Consider the following 26,198-nt stretch of genomic DNA (forward strand, 5'->3'; position numbering starts at 1 on the left):
AATCATGTCAGTGTAGTTTTTTTTAATGACATTTCTATACCAGCAACACACTAGTGTGTATGCAGTTATACTGGCATAAAATTTGTTTTGCCAGTATAACAGATTTTGTTAGTGAAAGCTGTAAATTGTATCAGCAAAGGCATTTTTTTGCTGTTATAACCCTCTTCTACACTACGAAGGTTTACCAGAATAGCTATACCAGCAAACCTCTTTAGTGTAAACCTGACCTTATCTAAGCTAATACAGTATAATGTAAAATGTGCAGTTGTGGGGAGAAAGGCTTGTTTCCCAGGAATACAAGCTTCACTCACTGAGCATTATCAATTCTCTTTACTCAGCAGCAGCAGCAGCCGCTCAGCACTTTTGATCCTCAACCCACAGAAGGGGGCAAAATCCTTGTATGACCCAAATATGATGGTCTGTTGCACCTACAAAAAAAAATAATTTTGAGAACTGTTCTAGATCCATGGAAGATTCAACTATAACCATAGCTAGCTCTGAACTAGAGAAATATTTACAATAGGTTACCATTACCACATTGAGAATCATTAATTTTGTATAAACCGTATCTCAAGATTCAGAAGTCATGATTGTCCTTGCACTAGACTGGGTGAGCTAGAAACAGGGCTGGCTCCAGGTACCAGCACGCCAAGCGCGTGCTTGGGGCAGTGAAACAGCTAGAGCCGGCCCTGGCTAGGAGGGAGGGGAAATGCCAAAGTACAAAATACTACATTTTACAAATTACATTTTATAATTCACAGAACATTGATGGATCAATTTAATTTATAAACATTTTTAAAAATAAAACTTTGTTAAAATAAAAAAAAAATTGTATATTTTCATTACCTCAACAGTGAATGATTTCTAGATTTGAAATGTAGCTTCTTTTTTTTTTTCCATTATAGGTCAAACACTTGATTCAAAAGCGTGTGGATATTTTAAACAATGACGTCTTTAACCATAAACTGGAAAGTTTAAATGGAAGAGTTGATCAAACACAATGTCGAAAAAAACATGAAGAAATAGCTATTACATTTCTAGTAAGTTTTTTTTGCATTGTGCATATCCTAAAGGTGTGAATTTATTTGTTGCTGAAGGTCTTAAATTTTCAGAATTGCACCTACATCGTGTGCATAACTTGCGTTGGAATTGCTTGCACTGGAATGAAGATTACAAGTCATACAGTTCATAGAAAAAGTGTGAATTGAAGGCTGTATGTTTTGTTACCTTTTAATTTTATGGCACACAAATCTCAGTTGCGGTTTGGGGGTGTTTTGCTACTGTTTATCACATGTGCACAGTAGGAAATATGTTAATGTGTGTACTATTTCAGGTTAACACTTAAAGTGATGCTCTTTTTTCTTTTCTTGTAGAAGAAGGTGTCAAAGCTTGAGAGACGTATTAATACTGTGATAGCATTTCAGAAGAAAATATTATCGAAAATGGTCACTAGTAAGGTATAGTACAATACGAAATACTTCAATGTAGGGATTCTATTAGCAGTTAGTTGTGAGCTCATGGGCAGTTACAAACAGTTTAAACACCATGTGCAATATGAAAACATAATGAAATAGATTTGGAGGAGATTGTATTGTACTGGTGTTATGTTACACAATAGCAACTCGGAGAAAAACCTAAACTCCTACAGACACCTGGTACTGGGACTCAAAAAATGTTAAAAGAATTTTATTTACTTGCAACTGAGTTGTTACACTGAGAAGTTTTATTTTTCAGTAGAATAAAATACAATTACTTTTTTCTTTTTTATCGTCTCAGAGGTCATAGGTAAGCAGCCTCCATTCTGACAGGAGGAGCAACCTCCGAGGTATCAGCTGACATCCCTTTCCATAGATGATTGAGTACTTTAAACTCTCAATAGTATAGTTAATAAAACCCAAGCATTTCACTTGGAGATCTGGATATGATACTGCCAGAATGATAGCCTAAGAAAATATCAGGTATGGGGCTTATTGCTTCTTCGTGAACAACGTCTCCTGACATAAAATTGAAGATTTTGGCACGATTTAGACTAGTGCCAAGCTTTGTGTAAACCTGCTTGGGATGCTAATTCAGATTGTTTTCAGGAGTGGCTTGAGATCCTTCAGCAGGCTTTTAAAGTTAAGGGTGCAAGCTCTTCAGCTAGTATAAATTGTCATTGCTTCATTGATTTCAGTGGGGCTATGACAGTTTAAAACAGATGAAGATTTGCCCCAAGGATCTGAGTAAAGATTGTAGGACTAGTCAAATGTACCTGAGGCATAGTTATTTTTTCTTTTATAAAACAAGTGGCTTTTTATCTAAATTTATATACTTTATGCAATGACAAATGTTAAAAATCATGGTTTAAAGGTCTCATTGTAGAAATAAACTTACTCTGCTTCTCGGTTGTGTTTTTCTGAAAAAGTTTCAGAAACTGTTTTGTTACACAATGGTATTCTAGAAAAATGTAACTCAGATTAAATATTATATACAAATAAAACTTCCTTAGTGGTAAAATCTTAACACTTAGCTAAATAGTTTGTGTCATGCTGAAGATTTTTGCTAAACTTTGGGAAGAAGGGAATAGCAAATATCACTTTTTTTTTCCTTTGCTTTATATTGATTGTCTGTATAATGCATCTTTTAGGAAATCACATTAATTTTTAGGGAAAATGTCCTTGTTTAAAAGGAAAAGGTCTGGTTTCTGAAACCAACTCTGGGTCCAAGTCAACATTTCTTCCACATGCAAAAGTCTAATTTAAGTAAGAATTGTTTATACATTGAATATAAGATCTCACCCTTATTGTAAATATTCCAATGTGTTGTAAAACTGGTTTTATGTCTGTGTGATGGGACATTTGTCCCACACTGGCAGAAAAGGGGTTAAAAGCAGCCGTGCATCACAGACGGGCTCATAAGAACAGCCAATCAGGGCTGGGCTGGCCCATATAAGGAGGGCTGCAGAACAGAGCAGTTTCAGTCACTCCCTGGAGCTTGAGAAGGGAGGAGGATTGGCTTCCATGCAGGCAGAGGGCAGCAAGCACCCTGGACAGAGCAGTGCTACAGGCAGAAAGCTAAAGGCAGCTTTTGGCAGGCTGCAAGGATCTGCAGACTCAGGCCCTGATGCAAGGGCAAAGAGGGTGCTGGAGCCACATGGGAAGTGGCTAGACCATGGACTGCAGTTTGCCACTGAAGGAAGTGACTAGACAGTAAACTGCAGATCCCCCCACAAGCAGGGGAGATAGAGTGTAGCACGCCAGAGGGAAGTGTCACTGAGGAGGCACCGCAGTGGTGAGTTGCACCACGTGACAGTCTGGCATTTTTTACATTCTTCAGGCAGAGAGGGAAATCATAATTTACAAGTAAGGTGCTTATGACTGGTTACTGAAGATTACAGCAGATAACTTTTTCAAACCAAATTATTATTAGATGCTAGACCTTTCTGAGGTCAACTATTCAAACATAGCATAAGCCCGGATATGCAAATAACATAATGTTAATTGGAAAAGTGCATGAACAGTGAAGTAGTGTTTTTGTACTGACAACATTCAGTGGGTGTAAGAAACAAGTAACTACACAACAAGAGAGTCTAGCAGGAAAATAGCAAAACTGGTAGTAATGGATACTGAAAACCTGACTTCTTATATTCTCCTGATAGATGAATTGTCTGCTGCTACTCCATGCTTATATCCCTACTACATTTGACCTAGAATTTTTTTCTCCAGTTAACTAAAGGAACCAATGTGTGTAATAGAATTTAGACCCAGAATATGTTTGTTTTTGCTCTGAAGACAACAGAATGTTTAGGTTGGGGAAAGAAATGAGTGTTTTGCTTGTGTGACCTACTACCACACACAGTGGCAGGGTCTGGAGAGTGATGAAAGGTGACATCATCCCACAATAAGATGACAGTTATCACTCAGTCCCCATGGCAGGGAGCAGGAAGTGTTCAGGAAGAAGGTTGTAATTCTATTTTTTGTGTCTCTCTCTGCATGCCTTCAATGTTTGGTCTACAAGGGCAGTTTGAGATTCATACAAGCTCAAAATTGGAGATAGTGGCACTAACTATTTCTCACAGAATAAGATGGGATTGGTAGGTTTTGTGTGGTTTAGATATTTGGCAGTCATGTTTAATTTATTATTTAATTTTAATTTCAGTGTATCTTGCACCATTGAATAGCTATTTGTGTGTCTAGTGAATCTGTAAATGTTTATCTCTTGTTATTGTAAAGATAGGCCCTGGTTTAACAATGACATATATAATGTAAATTATGGAGAGGAGGGGGAGGTTTAAAAAGGCACAAATCAGCCAGGGGCAAAAAATGACATCTGTTGCTCTGAAAACAAGGTGTGCATGAAATCCACGACATCTGACTAACTCCTCACTGGTTGTGGACACAAACAGACTTTGCCATGACTTGTGACTTTTCTTTTTCTCAGGCAAATCTTCCAGGTGCAAACTCGCAAAATGCAATACTTAATCGAACCAAATCTGTTCCACCACTTCCTGATAACATAAATGGACAATCAATTTCTTCAGTTAAACAGTTATCATCATCCCATAGACAAACTGGTTCCACTTCTGAATGTGTTGCAGAAGAGAATGTAAGGTAGGTGTCTATAATGACAAGACAAAAAAATTCAATAGAGAGAGCCCACATATTATGTATAGTTTTAAAGCATTTACTTGAAAAGAATCTACTTTTTTTCCTCAAAATTTACCTTTCCTAAAGGTGCTAGATTGGCTTAGTAATTGGATCATCCATATATAGATTAAACTGAATTATTGTCTGTGTCCTTATTATTGCTGTGCCTTCAGTCCATATATCCATAACGAATGAGTTTGAGAGGTACAGCAACTTTTATTTTCTTAGGAATCAATCCTGCTTGCCTGTCTTTTGTGGTTTTTTTCTGTAGTGTTGGTTATAGATAGTATGTGCATTTGTATACTCCTAAACTCTGCAGAATGATGGCAGGCAAACTATGAAATCAACCGAATAAGTGTTTGTTGTTTTAAATCTCTGGTGTAGAGCGGATTCACTTCTCACTCTCCAACTGAAGACCAATAGTACTGCCCTTAGATTTTAAAGAAAGATTAGATGAGAGCTTTGAGGGTTCTGCTTTAACTACTAATTTAAGGTAAAGGTTATATTTGGTTGTTTTTTTTTTTTCTAGTAAGCGCTCTACTATTCTTAAATTTGTCAAGGCAATCTCACATATTTGACTCATTCTCTCACTGAAGACTCTAAATTCTGAGTAGATTTAGTGTAATGGATGTCAATAGTATAGATTCCTGTGGTTTTCTTATCAAGGCCCCGATCCTCCTTCCATCGAAGACACACGCTACACTTAATTTCCATGTCGGCAAATGATTAGGTCTCCAGTCCATAAAGTTTTTCCAAGAAAAACAAGATAGTGAAGATCCTGCTTATATGCAAAAGGATACTCTTGGGGGAATTCAGTACCAAAAAATATTAAAAATTCTGCACACATTTTAAAATTCTGCATATTTTATTTGTCAAAATAACACAGTATAATCACACAAGTTTTTGGTCATTTATTTCAAAATACCTGTCAGCAAGTATGTCTTAACAATACAGATAAAAAAAAAAAAAGATTCAGGAAATGTTTTTTGACAAATAGATCCCTTACTAGACATAATACAGAACTCTGAGTAATTCATTTACACTACAGTACAGAACCTTATTTCCCGCACTCCTCAGAAGCAGTGCAAAGGCTTGAGGGAGTTAGGGGTAACGGAGCTGAGGGAGAGGGAAGTAAATTGCTGGAAAGGAGCCTGGGTGTGAACTTGGAGGATTGTTGTGTATGGGTGGAAAAAGTATGGAACAGGTTTTCATGGGGGGGGGGGGAGGGGGGCGTGGCAGGGAGAGAGTGTTAGGAAGCTTCCCCCATGCAGACCCTGGCTGATCCCTAGCCTCTCCCATTCGTTCAGGCACATCTGCCCCATCCCCATGTGTTTCTGCACACCCATATCCCCTTACATCCCCTGTCCACATGTGTCCCTCCACCCTCACTCAGACTCCTCATCCCCATGTGTCTCTTTGCCCCCAACCAGTCACTTCGCTGTCCCTGTATAGCTCTGCATCCCCTCCCCCATCACCAAGTGGCCCTGCACCTTCTGGTTGTGATGCATTACTGCAGAACAGTGGCTTATAGCTTTAGGAAGGGTAGATTAATCTTTTGTCTTGTTTTTCTTGTGTCCGCTGATCCAAAAATCTGCCTTATAAACTTTAGGTTTCAGTAACTAGGAAAGCCCTTTGCGTGGGAAAATGAGTCAGTGGGCACTCTTCTTCCGGGGGGGAGCAATAGTTAACTGGCTACATTTTCACTATGTATTGGGTACAAACAGAATTAACCAGACATTTTGAACTGGAGAACTTGAAACATAGATGTGACGTTCCAGTTGAAAATCTTAAAATATCTTACATTTGACATTTGAGTTTGTCTCTGCTTGTAGTTCTAGACAGTCTTTGCATCTGTCAGGAATTTTTTCTTCTTTTGCAATCTCTGCTATAATTTGAGTACATTGGTGTCTTTAATATATGGCAATTAATGTATGTGCATTGGACGTAGGCAGATATATGCTACATCCAAAACTTTAATTTTCTATGCACAACTGTCATAAAGAGATGGTTAAGGGTTAATGTCTCTTTTACCTGTAAAGGGTTAAGAAGCTCAGTGAACGTGGCTGACACCTGACCAGAGGACCAATGGGGGAACAAGATACTTTCAAATCTTGGTGGAGGGAAGTCTTTGTTTGTGCTGTTTGTTTTGTTCCTTGTTCGCTCTTGGGGCTAAGAGGGACCAGACGTACACCCAGGTTTTCTCCAATCTTTCTGAATCAGTCTCTCATGTTTCAAAATAGTAAGTAATAGCCAGGAAAGGTGGATTAGTCTTATGTTTGTTTTCTTAACTTGTAAATATGTCTTTTGCTGGAAGGATTTTTACCTCTGTTTGCTGTAACTTTGAATCTCAGGCTAAGAGGGGAGAGGTCCCTCTAGGCTATATGAATCTGAAAACCCTGTAAACATTTTCCATCCTGATTTTACAGAGATAATTTTTACCTTTTTTCTTTCTTTAATTAAAAGCTTTCCTTTTTTAAGAACCTGATTGATTTTTTTCCTTGTTTTAAGGCCCAAGGGAATTGGGTCTGAACTCACCAGGGATTGGTGGGGGGAAAAAGGAAGGGAATGGTTAATTCCTCTTTGTTTTAAGATCCAAGGAGTTTGGATCAGTGTAGCCTCTCAGGGTAACCCAGGGAGGGGAAAGTCTGGGGGGGGGGGAAAGAGGAGGGGGAGGCTAATTTCTCCTTTTGTTCAGATCCAAGGGGTTTGGGTCTTGGGTTCCCCAGGGAAGGTTTTGGGGGAACAGAAGTGTGCCAAACACTATATTTTTGGCTGGTGGCAGCGTACTAAATTTAAGCTGGTAATTAAGCTTAAAAGTGATCATGCAGGTCCCCACTTTTTGGACGCTAAAGTTCAAAGTGGGGAAAAGACCTTGACATGGTGCTAGAGGTGGGATTTTTAGGAACCAAAAGCCAGTAGGATTTTTTTTTCTCTCCTTTCTAGCTGCTTGGAAAGCAGCCTGAGGGCAGAGGTGTTAAGTTTTTTAACAAGGGTCTTTGTAAGAGGAGGCTCAAGCTGTGAGCCAGCAGACAGCCAGCAAAAGGCACTTACAAGTGAATTGTTTTCTTTCTTTCTGCCTCTCGGGCATAGCTAGTTAGAAAATCTCTGTTAACCAAGGAAATCTCTGTTAACCAAGCAGTCAGTAAGCTGCAGAGGGATGCGGCCAGCACAAGAAAGCAGGAACAATGAGTTCCAAGGAAGTCGTTAAACAGAAACTGGCAAGGCTAGAAGCAACAGAGAGAGACAACGAACATAAGAGACAGATGGAACTAATTAATGCAGAAATAGCCAGGGAAAAAGCAGCCCACAAAAGAGAAGAAAAAGCCAAAGAAGCTGACCACGGGAGAGAGAGAGAGAGAGGAAACAAAAAGAGCTAGAGGTAAAAGAAAAAGAGATGGAAGAGAGGGAAAGAGAGAGAAAGCATGAACTGGACTTAGCAAAGGCTAAGCAGGAGGTACCAGCCAACCCTAACAACCCTTCTCCAGGTACTGTTTCCCATTCCAGGAAATTCCCCACCTAAAAGGCAGGTGATAATACTGAGGCCTTCTTAGAAAATTTTGAAAGGGCCTGCCTTGGGTACAGCATCTCTGCAGACCAGTACATGATAGAGCTGAGGCCACAGCTCAGTGGACCCTTAGCAGAGGTGGCGGCTGAAATGCCTAGAGAAAACATGAATGATTATAAACTTTTTCAAACCAAGGCCAGAATCAGAATGAGGCTAACACCTGAGCATGCCCTTCGGCGGTTCAGAGCCCTAAACTGGAAACCAGAGGTGTCATTTACCCGACACGCCTACCACATTGGGAAGAATTGGGATGCCTGGATATCAGGAGCAAATGCTAACTCTCTGCCAGAGCTGTCCTTCCTAATGCAAATGGAGCAGTTCTTAGATGGTGTTCCTGAGGAAATAGAAGGGTACATCCTAGATGGGAAACCCAAAACTGTAACCGAGGCGGGGGAGATTGGAGCCAGATGGGTGGAAGTGGCAGAAAAGAAAAAAGCTACTAGCAAGGGGAGCGAATATCACAGAGGGCAAACAGAAAATAAACCTTTATCACCAAGGGCAACCCAAGACCCCACCTACAACCCAAGGAAAGCCCCAGACACCCTATTGTCCCACCTCACCAGTCTCCAGCAACCTACCTCGGTCCAGTGACCAGTCAGCTGGGCGATGCTTTAAATGTAATGAACTGGGACATATAAAGGCCAACTGTCCCAAGAACCCCAACCAAGTGCAGTTCATTACACCACCATCACACCAAAGATCCCCAGGCCTAGATACCTTTCAGATACCCTCAGAGCGAAGGGAAACCTTGAGAGTGGGCGGAAAGAAGGTTATCGCATGGAGAGACATGGGGCACAAGTGTCAGCTATCCACCAATGCTTAGTGGATCCCAAATTCATCAACCCAGAGGCCCAAGTGACAATTTATCCATTCATGTCAAAATCTGTAGACTTGCCTACAGCTGAGCTGCCTGTCCAGTACAAAGGCTGGTCAGGAATGTGGACTTTTGCAGTCTATGACAATTATCCCATCCCCATGCTACTGGGGGAAGACTTGGCCAACCAGGTGAAGCGGGCCAAGAGGGTGGGAATGGTTACACGCAGCCAAGCCAGGCAAGCTTCCAGACCCATCCCTGTTCCTGAGTCGTCTACAAGGGCCCCGTCTGTGTTACCAGAGACCCAGACAGAGGTGGTGGACCTGGATCCCCTGCCAACGAGGCAACAGCCATAGTGCATCCAGTCCCAAAACCGGAACTGGAAAAGCAACTAGCACCAGAACCATTGCCAGCACTGATGCCAGCGCTTGCAAGCCCATCTCCAATCTCAACGCCAAAGGGCGCCAGCAGGCCTGAACTGGCAGAAGTGGCAGACAACCCTACCCCCGAGGCTCAGCCAGAGCCTGAAATATCGCATAGTGCGCAAGCGGTTCACCATCAACGAAAACAACCCCATCACCTACATCACTTCCAGAGGGACCAAGCCCAAGTCCACAGTCTGAGGAAGAACTGGTGACCCCAGCCTCAAGGGAACAGTTCCAGACTGAGCAGGAAGCAGATGACAGCCTTCAGAAAGCTTGGGCGGTGGCACGGAGCTCCCCACCGCCTCTCAGCTCTTCTAACCGATCCCGGTTTGTTGTAGAACAAGGACTTTTATACAAGGAGACTCTTTCTGGTGGACACTAGGAAGACTGGCATCCTAAGAAACAGTTGGTAGTTCCAACTAAGTACCGGGGAAAGCTCTTAAGCTTAGCCCATGATCATCCCAGTGGCCGTGCTGGGGTGAACAGAACCAAAGACAGGTTGGGGAAGTCCTTCCACTGGGAGGGGATGAGCAAGGACGTTGCTAATTATGTCCTGTCTTGTGAGGTGCGCCAAAGAGTGGGAAAGCCCCAAGACCAGGTCAGAGCCCCTCTCTAGCCACTCCCCATAATTGAGGTCCCATTTCAGCAAGTAGCTGTGGATATTCTAGGTCCTTTCCCAAAAAAGACCTTCAAATGAAAGCAGTACATACTGACTTTCGTGGACTTTGCTACCCGATGGCTGGAAGCAGTAGCTCTAAGCAACACCAGAGCCAAAACTGTGTGCCAGGCCTTAACAGACATTTTTGCCAGGGTAGATTGGCCCTGCGACATCGGGTAGATTGGCCCTCCGACATCCTCACAGATTCAGGAACTAATTTCCTGGCAGGGACCATGAAAGATCTGTGGGAAGCTCATGGGGTGAATCACTTGGTTGCCACCCCTTACCACCATCAAACCAACGGCCTGGTGGAGAGGTTTAATGGAACTTTGGGGGCCATGATACATAAATTCGTAAATGAACACTCCAATGATTGGGACCTAGTGTTGCAGGAGTTGCTTTCTGCCTACAGGGCTGTACCACTTCTCAGTTTAGGTTTTCACCGTTTGAACTTGTGTATGGCCATGAGTAACGGTGGCATGGAAGAGGTGACCCTCTCCACAACCTTGCAACGTTTGCAGCGGCAACAGATTAAGAAGCTGTGCACTAGCTTCACCCCATTGTTCTCAGCCATCCCAGGACGGACTGAACGGGCATACCACTCTATTGACACAGGTAATGCTCACCCAATTAGAACCCCACCCTACCGGGTGTCTCCTCATGCCCAAGCTGCTATAGAACTTTAGATCCAAAACATGCTACAGATGGGTATAATCCGCTCCTCTACCAGTGCATGGGCATCTCCAGTGGTTCTGGTACCCAAACCAGATGGAGACATACGCTTTTGCGTGGACTACCATAAGCTAAATGCAGTAACTCATCCCGACAACTATCCAATGCCACGCACCAATGAGCTATTGGAAAAATTGGGATGTGCCCAGTTCATCTCTACAATAGACTTAACCAAGGGGTACTGGCAAGTACCGCTAGATGAACCCGCCAAAGAAAGGTCAGCCTTCATCACCTATGCAGGGGTGTATGAATTTAATGTGCTTCCTTTCGGGCTGCAAAATGCACCCACCACCTTCAGAAGACTTGTAGATGGTATCCTAGCAGGATTGGGAAAATATGCAGTTGCCTACCTCGATGATGTGGCCATTTTTTCTGATTCATGGGCCGAACACCTAGAACACCTGGAAAAAGTCTTTGAGCGCATCAGACAGGCAGAACTAACTGTTAAGGCTAAAAAGTGTCAAATAGGCCAAAACAGAGTGACTTACCTGGGACACCAGGTGGGTCAAGGAACAACAAACGCCCTACAGGCCAAGGTGGATGCTATACAAAAGTATCCTGTCCCAAAGTCCAAGAAACAGGTCCAATCCTCCTTAGGCTTGGGCCCGGTATTACAGGTGATTTGTACCACACTACAGCCAAATCGCTGCCCCACTAACAGACCTGACCAAAAAGACCCAGCCAAATGCAATTAAGTGAACTGATGAGTGTCAGAAGGCCTTTACCCAGCTTAAGGCGACACTCTTGTCTGACCCTGTGCTAAGGGCCCCAGACTTTAACAAACCATTCCTAATAACCACAGATGCATCTAAGCGTGGTGTGGGAGCAGTTTTAATGCAGGAAGGACCGGATCAAAACTTCCATCCTGTCGTTTTCTCAGCAAGAAACTGTCTAAGAGGGAAAGCCACTGGTCAATCAGTGAAAAAAAATGCTACGCTATTGTGTATGCCCTGGAAAAGCTACGACCATACGTTTGGGGACGGTGGTTCCAACAACAAACCGACCATGCTGCGCTAAAGTGGCTTCATACTGCCAAGGGAAACAACAAAAAACTGCTTCGATGGAGTTTAGCTCTCCAAGATTCTGATTTTGAAATTCAACACATTTCAGGAGCTTCTAACAAAGTAGCTGATGCACTCTCCCGTGAAAGTTTCCCCGAATTAACTGGTTAAAAATTGTCCTTAAAATGTGAAAACTCTTGTAGTTTACATAAATAGTAGTGTATGTAAAGGTGCATGTGTTTTATTAATCTGTTTGTTCTAAAGTTCTAGGAAGCGTACCAAATTTAAGCTGGTAATTAAGCTTAAAAGTGGTCATGCTGGTCCCCACTTTTTGGATGCTAAAGTTCAAAGTGGGGAAAAGACCTTGACAACAACAATTTTGTTCTTTACTGGTCTGCTACTTGATGTTCATATCTAACTACACCTGTGTAGTTATCAGAGTGTTTTGTGGCATATCTGCTGTGTGAAATTCATGTATGATATACATAGTGAAGGAACAACTAATAAGCTAATGTAGCAGTTCATAACTTTATAATTAGAGCTGGGAGAATAATAAAAACACTTGAAATTTTTTTTTCTGAAATTCACAAAATTAATATCTGTTCATATAATGTTTGCCCAGCTGTATAAGCCAGGAAATAATGGTGAAGGAGTTGGAGTTGAAGGTCCTGAAATAATCAAATTATTCTCAAATTCAGCAATCTCTAGCTATGATGCCGGGGGGATTATAAATGTTCTGTTAGTCATGAATCTTTCTATAAGGTTCTGTTAGTTCAGTAAGAACCTAAACTACTATATTAACTTGTTTCTAACCTTTTTTGCTTGTGAAAATGACAATTTTAAATGTAAATTGCTGCTCTGGGCAGGTTTTTTTAATATATGGCACCTTATTACAATTTATTTTGAATGTCTATGTTGTAGAATGTGTATAACATGCACCTACTCTTCAGTAGTTGAATATGTAATTTTAAAAAACTTTGGGTAAGCTTCTGAAAATGCATACACAGATATTGTATTTACATTGTATGGATAGTTTTGTAGGCAGACATTTTGACTTTTGCCCACTAGCTTTTGGGATTCTCATATCTTAAAAAATTAAATATTACTGTGACTGTATCTGCCATAGCACATTTTACTTTCTCTCTCAAGCAAGCAGGCAGCTTTAATGGCCAACTTAAATTACACTTGCCCCCTTTGAGCTCCCAGGTTGATTCCTGCCTCTCATGGAATTATAAGACATTTGGCCTTATATACTTGCTGCTTTGTCTCTTCAAGCAGCATGAATTTGGAGACTATAAAAATTTAAGAAAACCTCCACTGTTTGCATAACAGAGTAGGGTGTCCAGATGACCTGATGTTAAGGGCTTTGTCATATATAGTCAACAATGTTTCATGCTTGCTATCTGGTCACCTGTGTTACAGAGTGCTGTGTTTCCAGTACAGAGGATACATTCTGTGTGTACTGTGAGCCTTCTTTGCTCTTGCTGCATGTCCTATGCCATAGTGCTGCAGTTTGAAACACTGTGGCACATGATTGGAAATAGCTCAGGCATAAGAGGACAGAAGTGTTTGGACTCTGGGGCAGATTCTCCTGAATATCCCGTCTTTTGCTTCCTGAAGCCAAAACATGGACAAGTAGGATGTGGATTGATTTCTGAAGATTGCTAAAGCCAGAGAGAAGCTCCCTGTGAGTCTCCTCATAATTATACTTCTACAGCATTTAGTGGCTTATTTGCGGTACTCTGCAAAGCCCTTCCTAGGAAACCCCTGTATGAGGGCTAAGCCTTGTTCATGTCCTCTTTAACTTTCTTGTCACCATTGGGCTCTCAGAGAAGGACAAAGTCTGTCTCATTATAGTGCCTTCACCTGACTCAGCAAGAAGGGTTATCATGAGGACTGGGAATAACGGATGTCATATTGGCTTGGTTTGAGATTATACCAAATAATTTGGATACTAAAGGGTTGCCTTTGTTTTTAGGACTGGAAAGCCAAGAAAATACTTTTGGAGGAGGGTCATCTGTTGGTCCAAATAAACATAGAAAGAGTTTGCACGTCCGCAGACTTGAAGCTGGCTGCCACAAAGGGATCAGACAACTGGTTTATCTCCTAAAATTAGATGTGAGGATAACAGTATTAATTTAGGAACAGAGCCAAGGGGCTTTGAGATATTTAACCAAATGACCTTCAGCCTCAGATTGAAGATATTGTGACCCTTATTGCTATTTTTTGAAAGAAAAAATGGCTTTATGATTTTTATGGATTTTAAGTCATTATGAAAGGCAAACTTCTAACTAAAGCTATTACAAATCTTAACTAAGGTTTAAACAACAGTTATCAAATCAAAATCATAACTGGAATTTGGTTAACAAATTTCCAGTAATATGAACAGAATCAACAATTGATTATATTATTGCATTAACATAATCAGTCAAAACTTGAATAATGAAGTTACCATAACATACGATTAATTCTTGTACATACTTTACCCTGGAAATGTAGTCAGCTTCTTAGCCCTCTGAAGCAATACAAAGATTGCTTCAAAGTTGCCGCTTACTGAATCACTTTGTAAGAATGGGTTCAGTTCAGATTATTAATCAGTGACACATGAACTAGCCAAGATCAATCAGTTTTTGTTAATCAAAGATTAGGTGTGTAAGATTAACCAGCAGAAACAGATTAATACACTTACCAGTCCAGGCCTGTAGCTTGCACAGTTCTGAATTGGTCATCATTTCATGTTTTTTATATATTAAAAAAAATAAATAAATATATATCTACACACACACACACACACACACACACACACACACTTCTTTCTACAGTTGAGGTTAGCCATTCACCTAGCACTCTCTAGTCACCATCAAATATCTATTTTGTGGTGAGCAGGCTAGAGTAAATCATAAACTAATACACCCAAATTTTTCACCTTGACATACTTAAACAATGTCATTATATTTTGGCAAACTTAACAAAGATAATAGTTTGTGTTTAACAGCATAATACTTATCAATCAATCGTTTCATTTTGCCCTTTGCAGTTTGAAACACACTTGGATTATCCAGTTGGAGAATAATGTCAGCATCTCCCATGCACCTGTGAGAGAGTCTATTTCCCTTTATACTCCTTTTTTTGGTTTTGGTTACAATTTCATAACTTTTTATACCCAGTGACATTTATCCAACTAGACATGCAGTTAAAAATACCTTTAAGCAGCCATAAAAATAGGTTATGAAAATGTGTCATGCTCTTAGATAGATTTTCACTCTACAAGCAGTATAAGATTTAACCGCTAATTCTTTTCTATTGTTCCATTTATCACAGTTTGTGCAAAGCGTTAGGAAATTTGGGCTATATGCTAAAAACTTCTACAGTAAACTCTTTTTCCCCACCTAATGTATCTCTATAATGCAGAATGATCAACAACATCTAACTTCCCTTTTTGGGGATAGAGTAGTTTTATGTTGGCAGCTTTTATAATCTGGGGGACACAAAGTGATAAATTGGGTCTTGGTGGATAATCAGCTGAACGTGTGCTCCAACTACAATGCAGTGGCTAAAAGGGCTAATGTGATCCTTGGATGTATGAACTGGAGACTCTCAAGCAGAAGTACATAGATTATATTGCCTCTGTATTTGATACAGGTGCAGCTGCTGGTGGAATATTTTTTCAGCTCTGGTGTCATCGATTCAGGAAAGATATTGATAAATTAGAGAAGAGCCACAAGAATGATAAAAGAATTGGAAAACATGCCTTATAGTGAAAGATGCACATAGCACAATCTATTTGTTATCAGCGAGAACATTAAGGGGTGACTTGAAGCTTAAAAGTGTACACAGGGAACAAAAATTTGATAATGGGCTCTGCTATCTACCAGACAATGTTATAACATAATGTAGTGGTTGCAAATTGAAGCTTAACAAATTCAGATTGGAAATAAGATGCAGATTTTTAACAGTAAAAGTAATTAACAGATTGGAAAAATTTACCAAGGCTTGTGGTGGAGTCTGCATCAATGGCAGTTTTCAAATCAAGATATGCTCTAGTTCAAATAGGAATTAATGCAGGGAAGTCCTATATCCTGTGTTATACAGGAGGTCTGAATAGATGATCATAGTGGTAACTTTCAGCTTTATAATTTTTGAATTGTTGGTGTAAGTCTGAATGGATGAATGGGCGCTGCGTGTACAGCCTGTAAGTGTTGGGGCTGCATTTTGAAGAGAAGGACTATTTATAAACTCCCTCAAGCTAAGTGCAGTCAGACTGTTTCTGCTAGCTTTCTACCAGGGATTTAGAGAAGTGTTAAATTAAGATTTTAATTACCTTCTATGTCTTCCACGAGAAAGTTGTTGATATCTGACTCTTGTAGCCTTTAATGGTGGAACAAACATGAGCCTTTAATGCCTTTCATAGATTGGTGGAAACAGTGAGAGCATCCCCACTACAATTCTTAGGGCAGTCTTTTTTTTTTTTAATTATTATTATTATTATTATTTTTCTCCCCTTCATATTCCTAGCAGGTTATCATTGGCCCTCCAGACCATTAACGTTTGGACCTGTCTCCATTGGTAGCCATTTTAAAAATATGCCATCGTTGCTATCACCTGTTCAGCTCTTACTGTTACCAAAGTTGGGAGCCCTATTATAGATGGATTGGTGGCTTCCGCCATAATTGTAAGCACCATGTTAATTAGAGATGTTTAACATCAGGAAAGTAGTCTCTTTTTCATCATGTTTGAACAATCTAAAATGTTTCAAAATTTTATCTTTGGCAAATGAAATAAATCCTGCATCAGGGCATACAGTGTCTCTTGCTATATAAAATCATGCCATTACACTAGAACAGTTCTGTCTTCTAGGCACAGAGGGGAAGAATCACTGGATGATTTTGCAAAGGAATTGTGGTGTTCTCTCAGTTCCTTTTAGAAAGTGTCACTATCTGAATGCACAATTGTCAGCTGAGGCAGCATTTAATTGCAAAGTAATTGGAGCAGTACTTAGACATCTTTCAAAGGGAGTGAACGGGAAATGGAGTTCTCCTCCCACATTCCTGAGGCTTCCTCGTTCTTCACTACTTAGGCCATGTCTACATCTAAAATTTTGCAGCGCTGGTTGTTACAGCTGTATTAGTACAGCTGTATAGGGCCAGCGCTGCAGAGTGGCCACACTTACAGCAACCAGCGCTGCAAGTGGTGTTAGATGTGGCCACACTGCAGCGCTGTTGGGCGGCTTCAAGGGGGGTTCCGGGACCGAGAGAGCAAACCGGGAAAGGAAACCAGCTTCGCCGCGGTTTGCTCTCTCGGTCCCGGAGCCAGCCAGCAAACCGCGGGGAAGGAGACCTGCTTGCTCGGGGTTCCGGGACCGAGAGAGCAAACCGGGAACGCCGCGGTTTGCTCTCTCGGTCCCGGAGCCAGCCAGCAAACCGCGGGGAAGGAGACCTGCTTGCTCGGGGTTCCGGGACCGAGAGAGCAAACCGGGAACGCCGCGGTTTGCTCTCTCGGTCCCGGAGCCAGCCAGCAAACCGCGGGGAAGGAGACCTGCTTGCTCGGGGTTCCGGGACCGAGAGAGCAAACCGGGAACGCCGCGGTTTGCTCTCTCGGTCCCGGAGCCAGCCAGCAAACCGCGGGGAAGGAGACCTGCTTGCTCGGGGTTCCGGGACCGAGAGAGCAAACCGGGAAAGGAAACCAGCTTCGCCGCGGTTTGCTCTCTCGGTCCCGGAACCCCGAGCAAGCAGGTCTCCTTCCCCGCGGTTTGCTGGCTGGCTCCGGGACCGAGAGAGCAAACCGCGGCGTTCCCGGTTTGCTCTCTCGGTCCCGGAACCCCGAGCAAGCAGGTCTCCTTCCCCGCGGTTTGCTGGCTGGCTCCGGGACCGAGAGAGCAAACCGCGGCGTTCCCGGTTTGCTCTCTCGGTCCCGGAACCCTGAGCAAGCAGGTCTCCTTCCCCGCGGTTTGCTGGCTGGCTCCGGGACCGAGAGAGCAAACCGCGGCGTTCCCGGTTTGCTCTCTCGGTCCCGGAACCCCGAGCAAGCAGGTCTCCTTCCCTGCGGTTTGCTGGCTGGCTCCGGGACCGAGAGAGCAAACCGGGAAAGGAAACCAGCTTGATTACCAGAGGCTTCCTCCTTCCACGGAGGTCAAGAAAAGCGCTGGTGAGTGTCTACATTGCATTACCAGCGCTGGATCACCAGCGCTGGATCCTCTACACCCGAGACAAAACGGGAGTACGGCCAGCGCTGCAAACAGGGAGTTGCAGCGCTGGTGATGCCCTGCAGATGTGGACACTCTCAAAGTTGCAGCGCTGTAACTCCCTCACCAGCGCTGCAACTTTCTGATGTAGACAAGCCCTTAGTCTTTCTTTTCTTTCTCACTCAGGGTGCTAGCTGGGGTATTGCTTTTCAGATCACAAAGCTTGTGCTATAATAAATGGGGTTATAAACTGTAAACCTTAATTCCACTTACATGCTAATTTGCTTTCCATGACTGGGTCAGCACAGAAACCCCCTCGCCCTCCCCAATGGATTTTGATTCCTGGAGGAAAGTTTGTATAATTTAAGGAGATAAGGAAAAAAATGTGACTATCTTTACTTTGAGAGGGGGGAGAACAAACCACTGATCTCCAAGAGAGAATTTAGAGGGCTTTAGCATGCTGCAGATTGATTGATTGATTTGATGGTCAGTCCTCATGCCTTTCCCAGGCAGGAGGGGAAGACCCAGAGATGGTTCTGTATTGATCCAGTCACAGGAGGTGAAAATACCAGGTAAGTGAAATTGAATTAATATATTCTTGTAATATTTTGTTTACTGTTTTTAATATTAAACAGATAATCTGCATCCAAATAGTAATATAAGAAATGTTTCATAGTGAATATCAATCTTAATATGAATTTCATGAAACTACTTATGACATTGTTGGTGTCCAGTGTTCAGGCAACACTGTCAACATGAAACGTAGTACATTTGAAAAAAAACATGAATAGTAATTTTAGGTACTATACATGTTCCTGAGTTCCCATGTTGATCTTTGTGCTTTTACAATCCTATTTTTATTTTTAAAACTCTTTATCTTTCCTCTGGTGCCACATAAAAGATTAACACAAAGAACACAGGGAACTAATTGACTATATAAGGAAAGCAGTAAACTTGATTGTATTATTTGTAAACCCCTTAAAAACAAATGTTTTTCTCCATATTCCTTCAGTTATAGTAATCTTAAATACTTTTTGTTCTAACATTTTCAGACAAGTGTGACTTTTTTTTAGGTTGATGAATTCCTGGAGGATTACTAAAACACACGGAAATGTGCGACTCATGAAATTTTCAATATGAATATATAAATGATGCTTTTATCTTTTTACATGTGACGTTATATTTAGCTTTGTTTTCCTACTTCAGCTTTATGGCAAAATGAAAAATTGATATAAATAACATATTACAGCATTTTCATCCCTGTCTAAAACAGCAAAGAGAATTCTAGAATGGGGATTCAAAGGACTCTGGGATTTGGACAGTGGATATTTCAGATATGTCATAGGTCAGGACCTTGGGATAATAAGGTGTTTGGGGTTTTTTTGTTTGTTTTTAATGTGGCGGTTTGAGGGTTACAGGTTCAAAGTGTACGTAGAAATTTCTAATTGATAAGCAAATTTCAGATACCCACACCTCTGTGTACGTGCACATTTTTCTGTTGTGGGTTCGTTTAGGGTGATTGTTGCCATAAAGAAATCAATAGACTTCCCATTCTTAGTTTTTCTAAATGAAATAACCAGGGTTGTTTTTTGAAAATGTTATCTTAGAACATGAACACTTTTGAACTATTTTGCCTTCTGCTGTTATGTGATGGAGATATAGTAATGGTCAGATCAGTGCATTGTAATGCAAAGCTGAAGAGATTTTAAAAAGTGTCTGCCTAATCAAATACTGAGTCGTGGTATTTGGAGAGCTCTTTATTTGAATGATTCATATTCTATTATTTTGGAGTTTACAGCTAGCCATGGTGCTATAAAATGCATTTGTTTTATTTTGTTCAGTAAAATACAATTGATTTCTTGTTAAATCAACCATCTGAGATTCTTGGCTTTTAAATGTGCTGTAGCTAGTTCTTGTTAACTTACATTTGAGGAGGGGGCCCTTGTTTTCTTGCATCTCTAACGTTTTGATTTTGGTGAATAAATTTTTTGTTTTATTTGTCAGCTCTGATGAAGTTATACTGATTTCTGTGGAAAGCAGAAATTCAACAACAGTAACAACTGCAAACAATTCAGGTATCCAAAACTAACCTTGGCATGTATACATCCTAATCAAAAGAGATTTGATTAATATAATTAAACTACCATAGTAGCCTACAAGTAATGCTTTTTCTCTTTTTAATTTATATCAAAATACAAATTTCCTTGGTTGCTGTTTAAGAAGAGTAAGAGCAACCATCAGTTATGATTAAAACTTCCATTTGCTTTACCTATCTCGCTAACCATTCTTGAAAATTTTTCTCACTAACAATTAGCGCTTTTTGAGGCCCTATCGAGTCAAAAAAGAGTTTAGCATCTGTGCTGGCCCACTGTCTGTGAGCATTCCTAAATATGCAGCTGTAGAGGCTTCTCCCTAGTTTTACAGAGGTGTCTTTGGACTTCAGGGGCCCCTCTAGAAGAGATCTTGGCTGTCTGACTTGATTGCCAGACTATTGCATTGGGGTAGAGAGGGTAATATCGGACATTCTCAGTGAGTCCCTGTGTCATTCACTTACGGCTGATTGCTGCATGTATGCCAACAAGTCTATCTGGTAATTTTCTGGTATTCCACTTATTACGTGGACATTCTTGAATCCTGCATCAACCAGGTGTATTAACTAAAAGTTGAATTGTTTTAATCTTTTGTGAAAATTGTTTCAGATATTCAAAAAAAATTAGTTTCTACACAAGCAGAAATTTCCACTAAAGCTCAGTCCAAAAACAAGGTAGGTTAAGAGTTTTTCTCATGCTCATTTGCTAAAACTTAAAGTTAAATTTAATCGTTTGTATGTAAGATAATGAAACAGCCTGTTTTTTTGTTTTTGTTTTGTTTTTCAAATGTTATGGTGGTGATGCTTGATACTTCAGGTCATTTACCATTCTGTGCAGATACAGCACGTTCTGGTTCCTCTTTGGCACCTTGTAGAAGGAGGGACTGTTGTGCACATTGCTGTTACCTCATTTTCACATTTTAAAGGTGAACTGCAGTGAAAACAATATTGAGTTTGTGTTGCCTTCTACTTCTCTGTAGTTCTTGTCTACCCTGGCAGACTTTAATGCCTGAAGAACTGGTGAAATGATGAGATCACAAGAGACAGAGAAATTCAGCATATGAAAGGGAGAAGGGATTTTTTCTCTCTGTTCCAAAACTTTTTGGTTTTTTGTAAACACCTATTCAGCTTCAGTGAATAATAGTTTGGGTAAAGGATAACTTTTTAAAATTCAGCTCCGCCATCCCTCAAGTGAGAGCTCACCATAAGCATACTGTGAGATCTCTAAGCAAAATCAGGGAAGACGAGGCTTGACATTATTCATATTTCTAATGTGGAAAAAATAAGAACTTTTTTAGGCCATCTTCATACTCAGACAGAAACAAAATAAAGTGCAATTCCAATTAAAATAATTATGTACAAGTCACCTTTTAAAAGCAGAAAGTATTCCCCACATAAAACTGTAGCAGTCACTTTTGACATTCTTAAGAAAGATAACCCTTAACATCGACTGGATTACAGAACACACGGAAAATATGTCCCTCATGTCTTTGCTTTCTTCTAAGGACCCTGCATTCACCCACCCAAACACACACACTCCCAAAACTCATCAGGTGGAATATCTACTCTTGAAATTCCTAGGAGATCTGTACAGAGGGCTAAGGAAGGAAAAGATCAGGGAAGCAGACCCTCCTCCCTTCCTGTGTACTTGGCAGAATTAGATGCTGTTTATAGTTTTGATAGAATGTTTGTTTATTTTTAAAGCTTTTTTTTATTTTTTTTTATTTTTATGGAGGGGATTTGACAATTTAATAATAGTAGACACTGATATTCAAAAGGTTAAAGCTTTACCACCATTAAAACACAAATTATCAACGTTACATGTCAACATATACAAAGTAAATCTGTTTTTTAAATCAAACTGTACTAAATTTTCAAGCAGCATTTTTATTTTCCTGTCTATAAATTTTGATCATCATCAATGGAAATGTTTTTTCATCTTTTTGTGTGTACATGATGAAATTGACATTTACCGATTAAAAATCTAATCCTTCCAAGCCTATGTAACAAGTATTAAATATTTTCATGTTTTGTTCCCTTTTGATAAGCAAGGTGAAGGTCAATCCCAAACACTTTCTCAAAAGGCTGTGTTCCTACAGGACCCAACAAAAGCCTCTCATCTTGCAGGCAAAATTAGGGCTAGGAAACCATATAATTTGCCAAGATAAGGTCAGCAAGAGTTGTCTCTAAAGTCTAAAGCAGACTTGTGGACTTATTCTTCAAAAACATTAACATAAGGACTGTAATTCTTGTATTACTGATATATAGTCGCAACCTTAACTTCACCTTTACCATTTTTTCCTGGATATTTTTCCACACTAGTGTGGTTGAATCGTGTCATTTGTATACTTCTATTCAAATGGTTAATAAGCTTATCTGGTATTCACTTACTTACAATACACTAAGAGCTTTTCTACATGGTGTGGCAAAGTGCATTATATGAGTGTGATTTCTAAAGTGCATTAATGTGGTACACATTAATTGGTCTGTGTAGATTCTGCTGTTGCACACTAAAGCTTTCCTAACGCTCTTTAACATAGTGCCATTTGAAACATATTAAAGTACACTAAGGAACCTTTAGTATGCACCAGCAGGTCTAGGTGGACCAATTAACGATCAATACATTAGTGCACTTTAGAAATCACACCTCCTTAGAGTGCATTTCCCCACTATGTAGAGAAGTACTTTAGGTTGGGTTTATTACTGAAGCTTTTCATTTAACGTTGACTTTTTTCAAAATGTAGATTAAATGTTACACCCAGTCTTTCACATAACAGTTTGAAAATGCTATTCAAAACCACATTTCTTATTTAGTTCAAATCAGAGAATATTTTTATATAAACCAATTTGTATATATAATTTAAGCAGGCTAAGCTTGTGATTAGACTTTAGCAACAAAACATGTTCAAATTATATCCATTTTTTTAGATGGTCTGTGTCCAGATTGTTCTAAATCACTTTAATGATCAGTTTACACACAAAGCTCCCTGATGTGCCTTCCCTCCCATCTCCCTGCCCCCTTTCCCGCCCCGCCCCCCCCGAAATAATTAAAAATCCCTGGTTTGGTTAATGAAAAGTGGGACTTCACTGGTAGTAGCAAAAGTGTAAGAACTGGTATATATGGGGCACCTGGTATTTCTACTGCTATGTAGTATAAGCCTACTCGGAATATTTAGACAAGATAGTGGTGGGAAAACTGCTCTCTTCCCACTACACTTCTACCAGTGGGAACAACTGCAGGAATTAGTGGGGGGAAGGGAAGATAGTGTCTATAAGACCTAATTGTTTAAAATCTATATAAAACCACTATACAAATACTTGTTTAGTTACATTAAATGATTCCTTAAGTTTACAATTGAATTACTATATTTAATAAAGTAAACAATTCTACATCTTCCCTTAGCAAGAGGGAAAGAAGGTTTTATTTCAGACAACCCTAGAAATAAGAAGTTTACTGGCAGTCTTGTGCATTGGCAAGCTATCTGAAAACTTTTCCTAAAGCATATCTACCTAGAAGGAAACCAGTGAAAAACTGTCTGTGTAGATTTGCTCTTAGAGAGCCAAGATCTGTATAATTACCATTGAGATGCATTAATGTTTATAAAATCCATCTTTTATAGTTTTTGTCCTCATACTGTTGACTGATTGATTGGCTAAGTGATCTACTGTGATCTATCAAGTATACTTTTTTTAATGTCTGAGTTCTTACACATACTGACACTTATACACGGTACTTATTTCTGTTGTTTTTCACATCTGCAAGAAGTTTTATATAAAAATGAGGATTTCTGGTAGTTTAATTTACAAGTAAGTTTGCATCCTGATGGTTCATAAATTTTAACAGAAGTAGAAGTATTTATACACATTTATAATTAAGCCATTGTAGAAACAATTTAATTGGAATTGACATTGTTTTTACAGTTGGCTGAAGGAAAAACAAAATCTGCAGTGATTGATCTAACAGAAGAAGAAAAGCACAGTTTTGATAGAGGTGAAGGAAAAATAATTTTCTTTATAGAGATACTGAAAATGAGAACTTAAAATGTAATAGGTGTAAGTATGAATGATTTGATTTAGTAATTTATTTTAAACCTAAGAGAAAATAATCTTGTGGAGTTGTGAGATTGGGACCCATTCCTTAAAAGAAAAAGCTTTCTCCTGAAGGGAACTGCTTCTGCATATCTCCTCTGTAGTAGAGTACCTTGCAATCCAAGAACAGTTCTAAAGTAGTTTGTTTTTTTTAAGGAATGTATGCTTATTGACTCATGGATCTAGTGTTCCAACTGTAATGATAAAAGACCCTGTTACTGCAACTGTTCCTAGTGCGTCTCTTCAATGATACAAGCAGATGCCAGTCATTAACTGGTGTTTCACTAAGACTGAAGGCTGCATCTGACCAATCTCTTCCCACCTGCCTAACAACTGAAATAGGAGCCAGGGACCCAGAGCCGATTAGTCACGATACAGCCTGATTTGCCTTCTTAAATATTCCCCATAATGAGGAGAGATTCCTATTCCTCATCCATCAGTGGGTGAAGACTTGTTCCCCACCACAGAATGAGCTGGCTACTTGCCTACCACTGCTCCTACAATGAGAAGACCCCCAGTTAGGTGCAGAGTGTTTTATGTTTAGGTGAGGAGGAAGTGCGGTAGCAAAGGATAAGGGAGACATAATATGGACTTTCATGGGTCATATGTTTAGAGAACTCTAGTTGCTGGTAAATAACATTATTTTTGCTACAAATCATCTATAATTGTCCAACTTCAGGATTTGAGCTCCAGTAGTTTGGTTTCACTAAAAGTTATTTGGCAATATACTGCCTTGGGGTGATTTGTAATCTCATTAATTTTTGTAAACTAAGCCGTATTTGTTCTGGGTCAAGATCTGGATGGGAGAACTCAGGGTGCTGCAGGAAATAGTATTAGTGGCTGGCTTGGTAGGTTGCCTTCTTCCTTCTCAGTGTGTACAGAACTAATGCTCTATCCTGGAGTTAAAAAGCACTGGGCTGCTGTTGATTCTATGTTTTTTGTATGAATTTTTGAAACTGGATCAGAATCTTTGTAATAATTTAACATCACATGCCACTTTTTTGCAATGGAATGGATGTTAGGCAGTATCCTGGAAAAAATTCCAGATGGAACATAAGATCATTTTGGAATGGATGAAGATGTTGTATTTAATGTAAGATCTTAGGGATGTTCAGCTAAAACTCTGTTAACTGAGTTGGTGGTCTGCGTTCAGTGTGAATAGGAAGTCAGAGCATAAGAGTCGGTATACTGGGTCAGAATAATGGTCCATCTGGCCCACTATCTTGTCTTCCGACAGTGGCCAGTGCCAGATACTTCAGAAGAAATGAACAGAACAGGTGGATTTATCAAGTGATCCATCCCTGTCGTTCCCTCCCAACTTCTAGCAATCAAAGGTTAAGGGATACCCAGAGCATGGGGTTGCATCCATGACCATCTTGGCTAACAGCCATTGATACACCTATCCTCCATTAACTTATCTACTTCTGTTTTGATCAAGATGAAAACATCAAGATGGACAATTAAATGAAATGAAGACTGAACTATCCCCCTTACTCTCACTTACTGATAGCCCGTATACGTCCAGCTGAAGTACTTTAATAGTGTGAACAAGTCTACACTCTGCTGCTTGTGTGTTTTGTAGATAAACGGAGATTTCATTCTCCACAGTCCTCGGTCTAGAATAGGGGTCGGCAGCCTTTCAGAAGTGGCATGCTGAGCTTTCATTTATTCACTCTAATTTAAGGTTTCGTGTGCCAATAATACATTTAAAACATTTTTAGAAGGTCTCTTTCTAACTAAACTGTTGTATGTAAAGTAAATAATGTTTTTAAAATGTTAAAGAAGCTTAATTTAAAATTAAATTAAAATGCAGAGCCCCGCCCCCGGACCAGTGGCCAGGACCCGGGCAGTGTTAGTGCCATTGAAAATCAGGTCATGTGCCGCCTTTGGTACGCATGCCATAAGTTGCCTACCCCTGATCTAGAACCTTGCACAATCCCTGAGAAATCCTCAGTATGTAAACATAAACCACAAATCTGTGAAATAAGGTTTTTAACCCAGTTCACTTTCAATAGCTGG

The 26,198-nt window shown here is 40.3% G+C and overlaps 1 protein-coding gene across 4 annotated transcripts in view; it reads left to right on the plus strand.

Moving 5' to 3' along the window:
* Positions 1-26,198, plus strand: part of ATF7IP2 (activating transcription factor 7 interacting protein 2) — a 77,501-nt gene that overhangs the window by 44,031 nt on the left and 7,272 nt on the right. For 3 of the 4 annotated variants that reach the window (XM_030577266.1, XM_030577265.1, XM_030577267.1), the window contains 7 exons: positions 906-1,040; positions 1,374-1,457; positions 4,420-4,589; positions 18,511-18,573; positions 20,006-20,076; positions 20,701-20,765; positions 24,012-24,081. In XM_030577266.1, coding sequence (XP_030433126.1) covers positions 906-1,040; positions 1,374-1,457; positions 4,420-4,589; positions 18,511-18,573; positions 20,006-20,076; positions 20,701-20,765; positions 24,012-24,081 — 658 coding nt within the window. The remainder of the gene's footprint in view (positions 1-905; positions 1,041-1,373; positions 1,458-4,419; positions 4,590-18,510; positions 18,574-20,005; positions 20,077-20,700; positions 20,766-24,011; positions 24,082-26,198) is intronic. The other variant, XM_030577269.1, reaches the window with a different exon arrangement.

Source organism: Gopherus evgoodei, chromosome 10 (genome assembly GCF_007399415.2).
Source record: "Gopherus evgoodei ecotype Sinaloan lineage chromosome 10, rGopEvg1_v1.p, whole genome shotgun sequence".
NCBI classification, from domain to species: domain Eukaryota; kingdom Metazoa; phylum Chordata; order Testudines; family Testudinidae; genus Gopherus; species Gopherus evgoodei.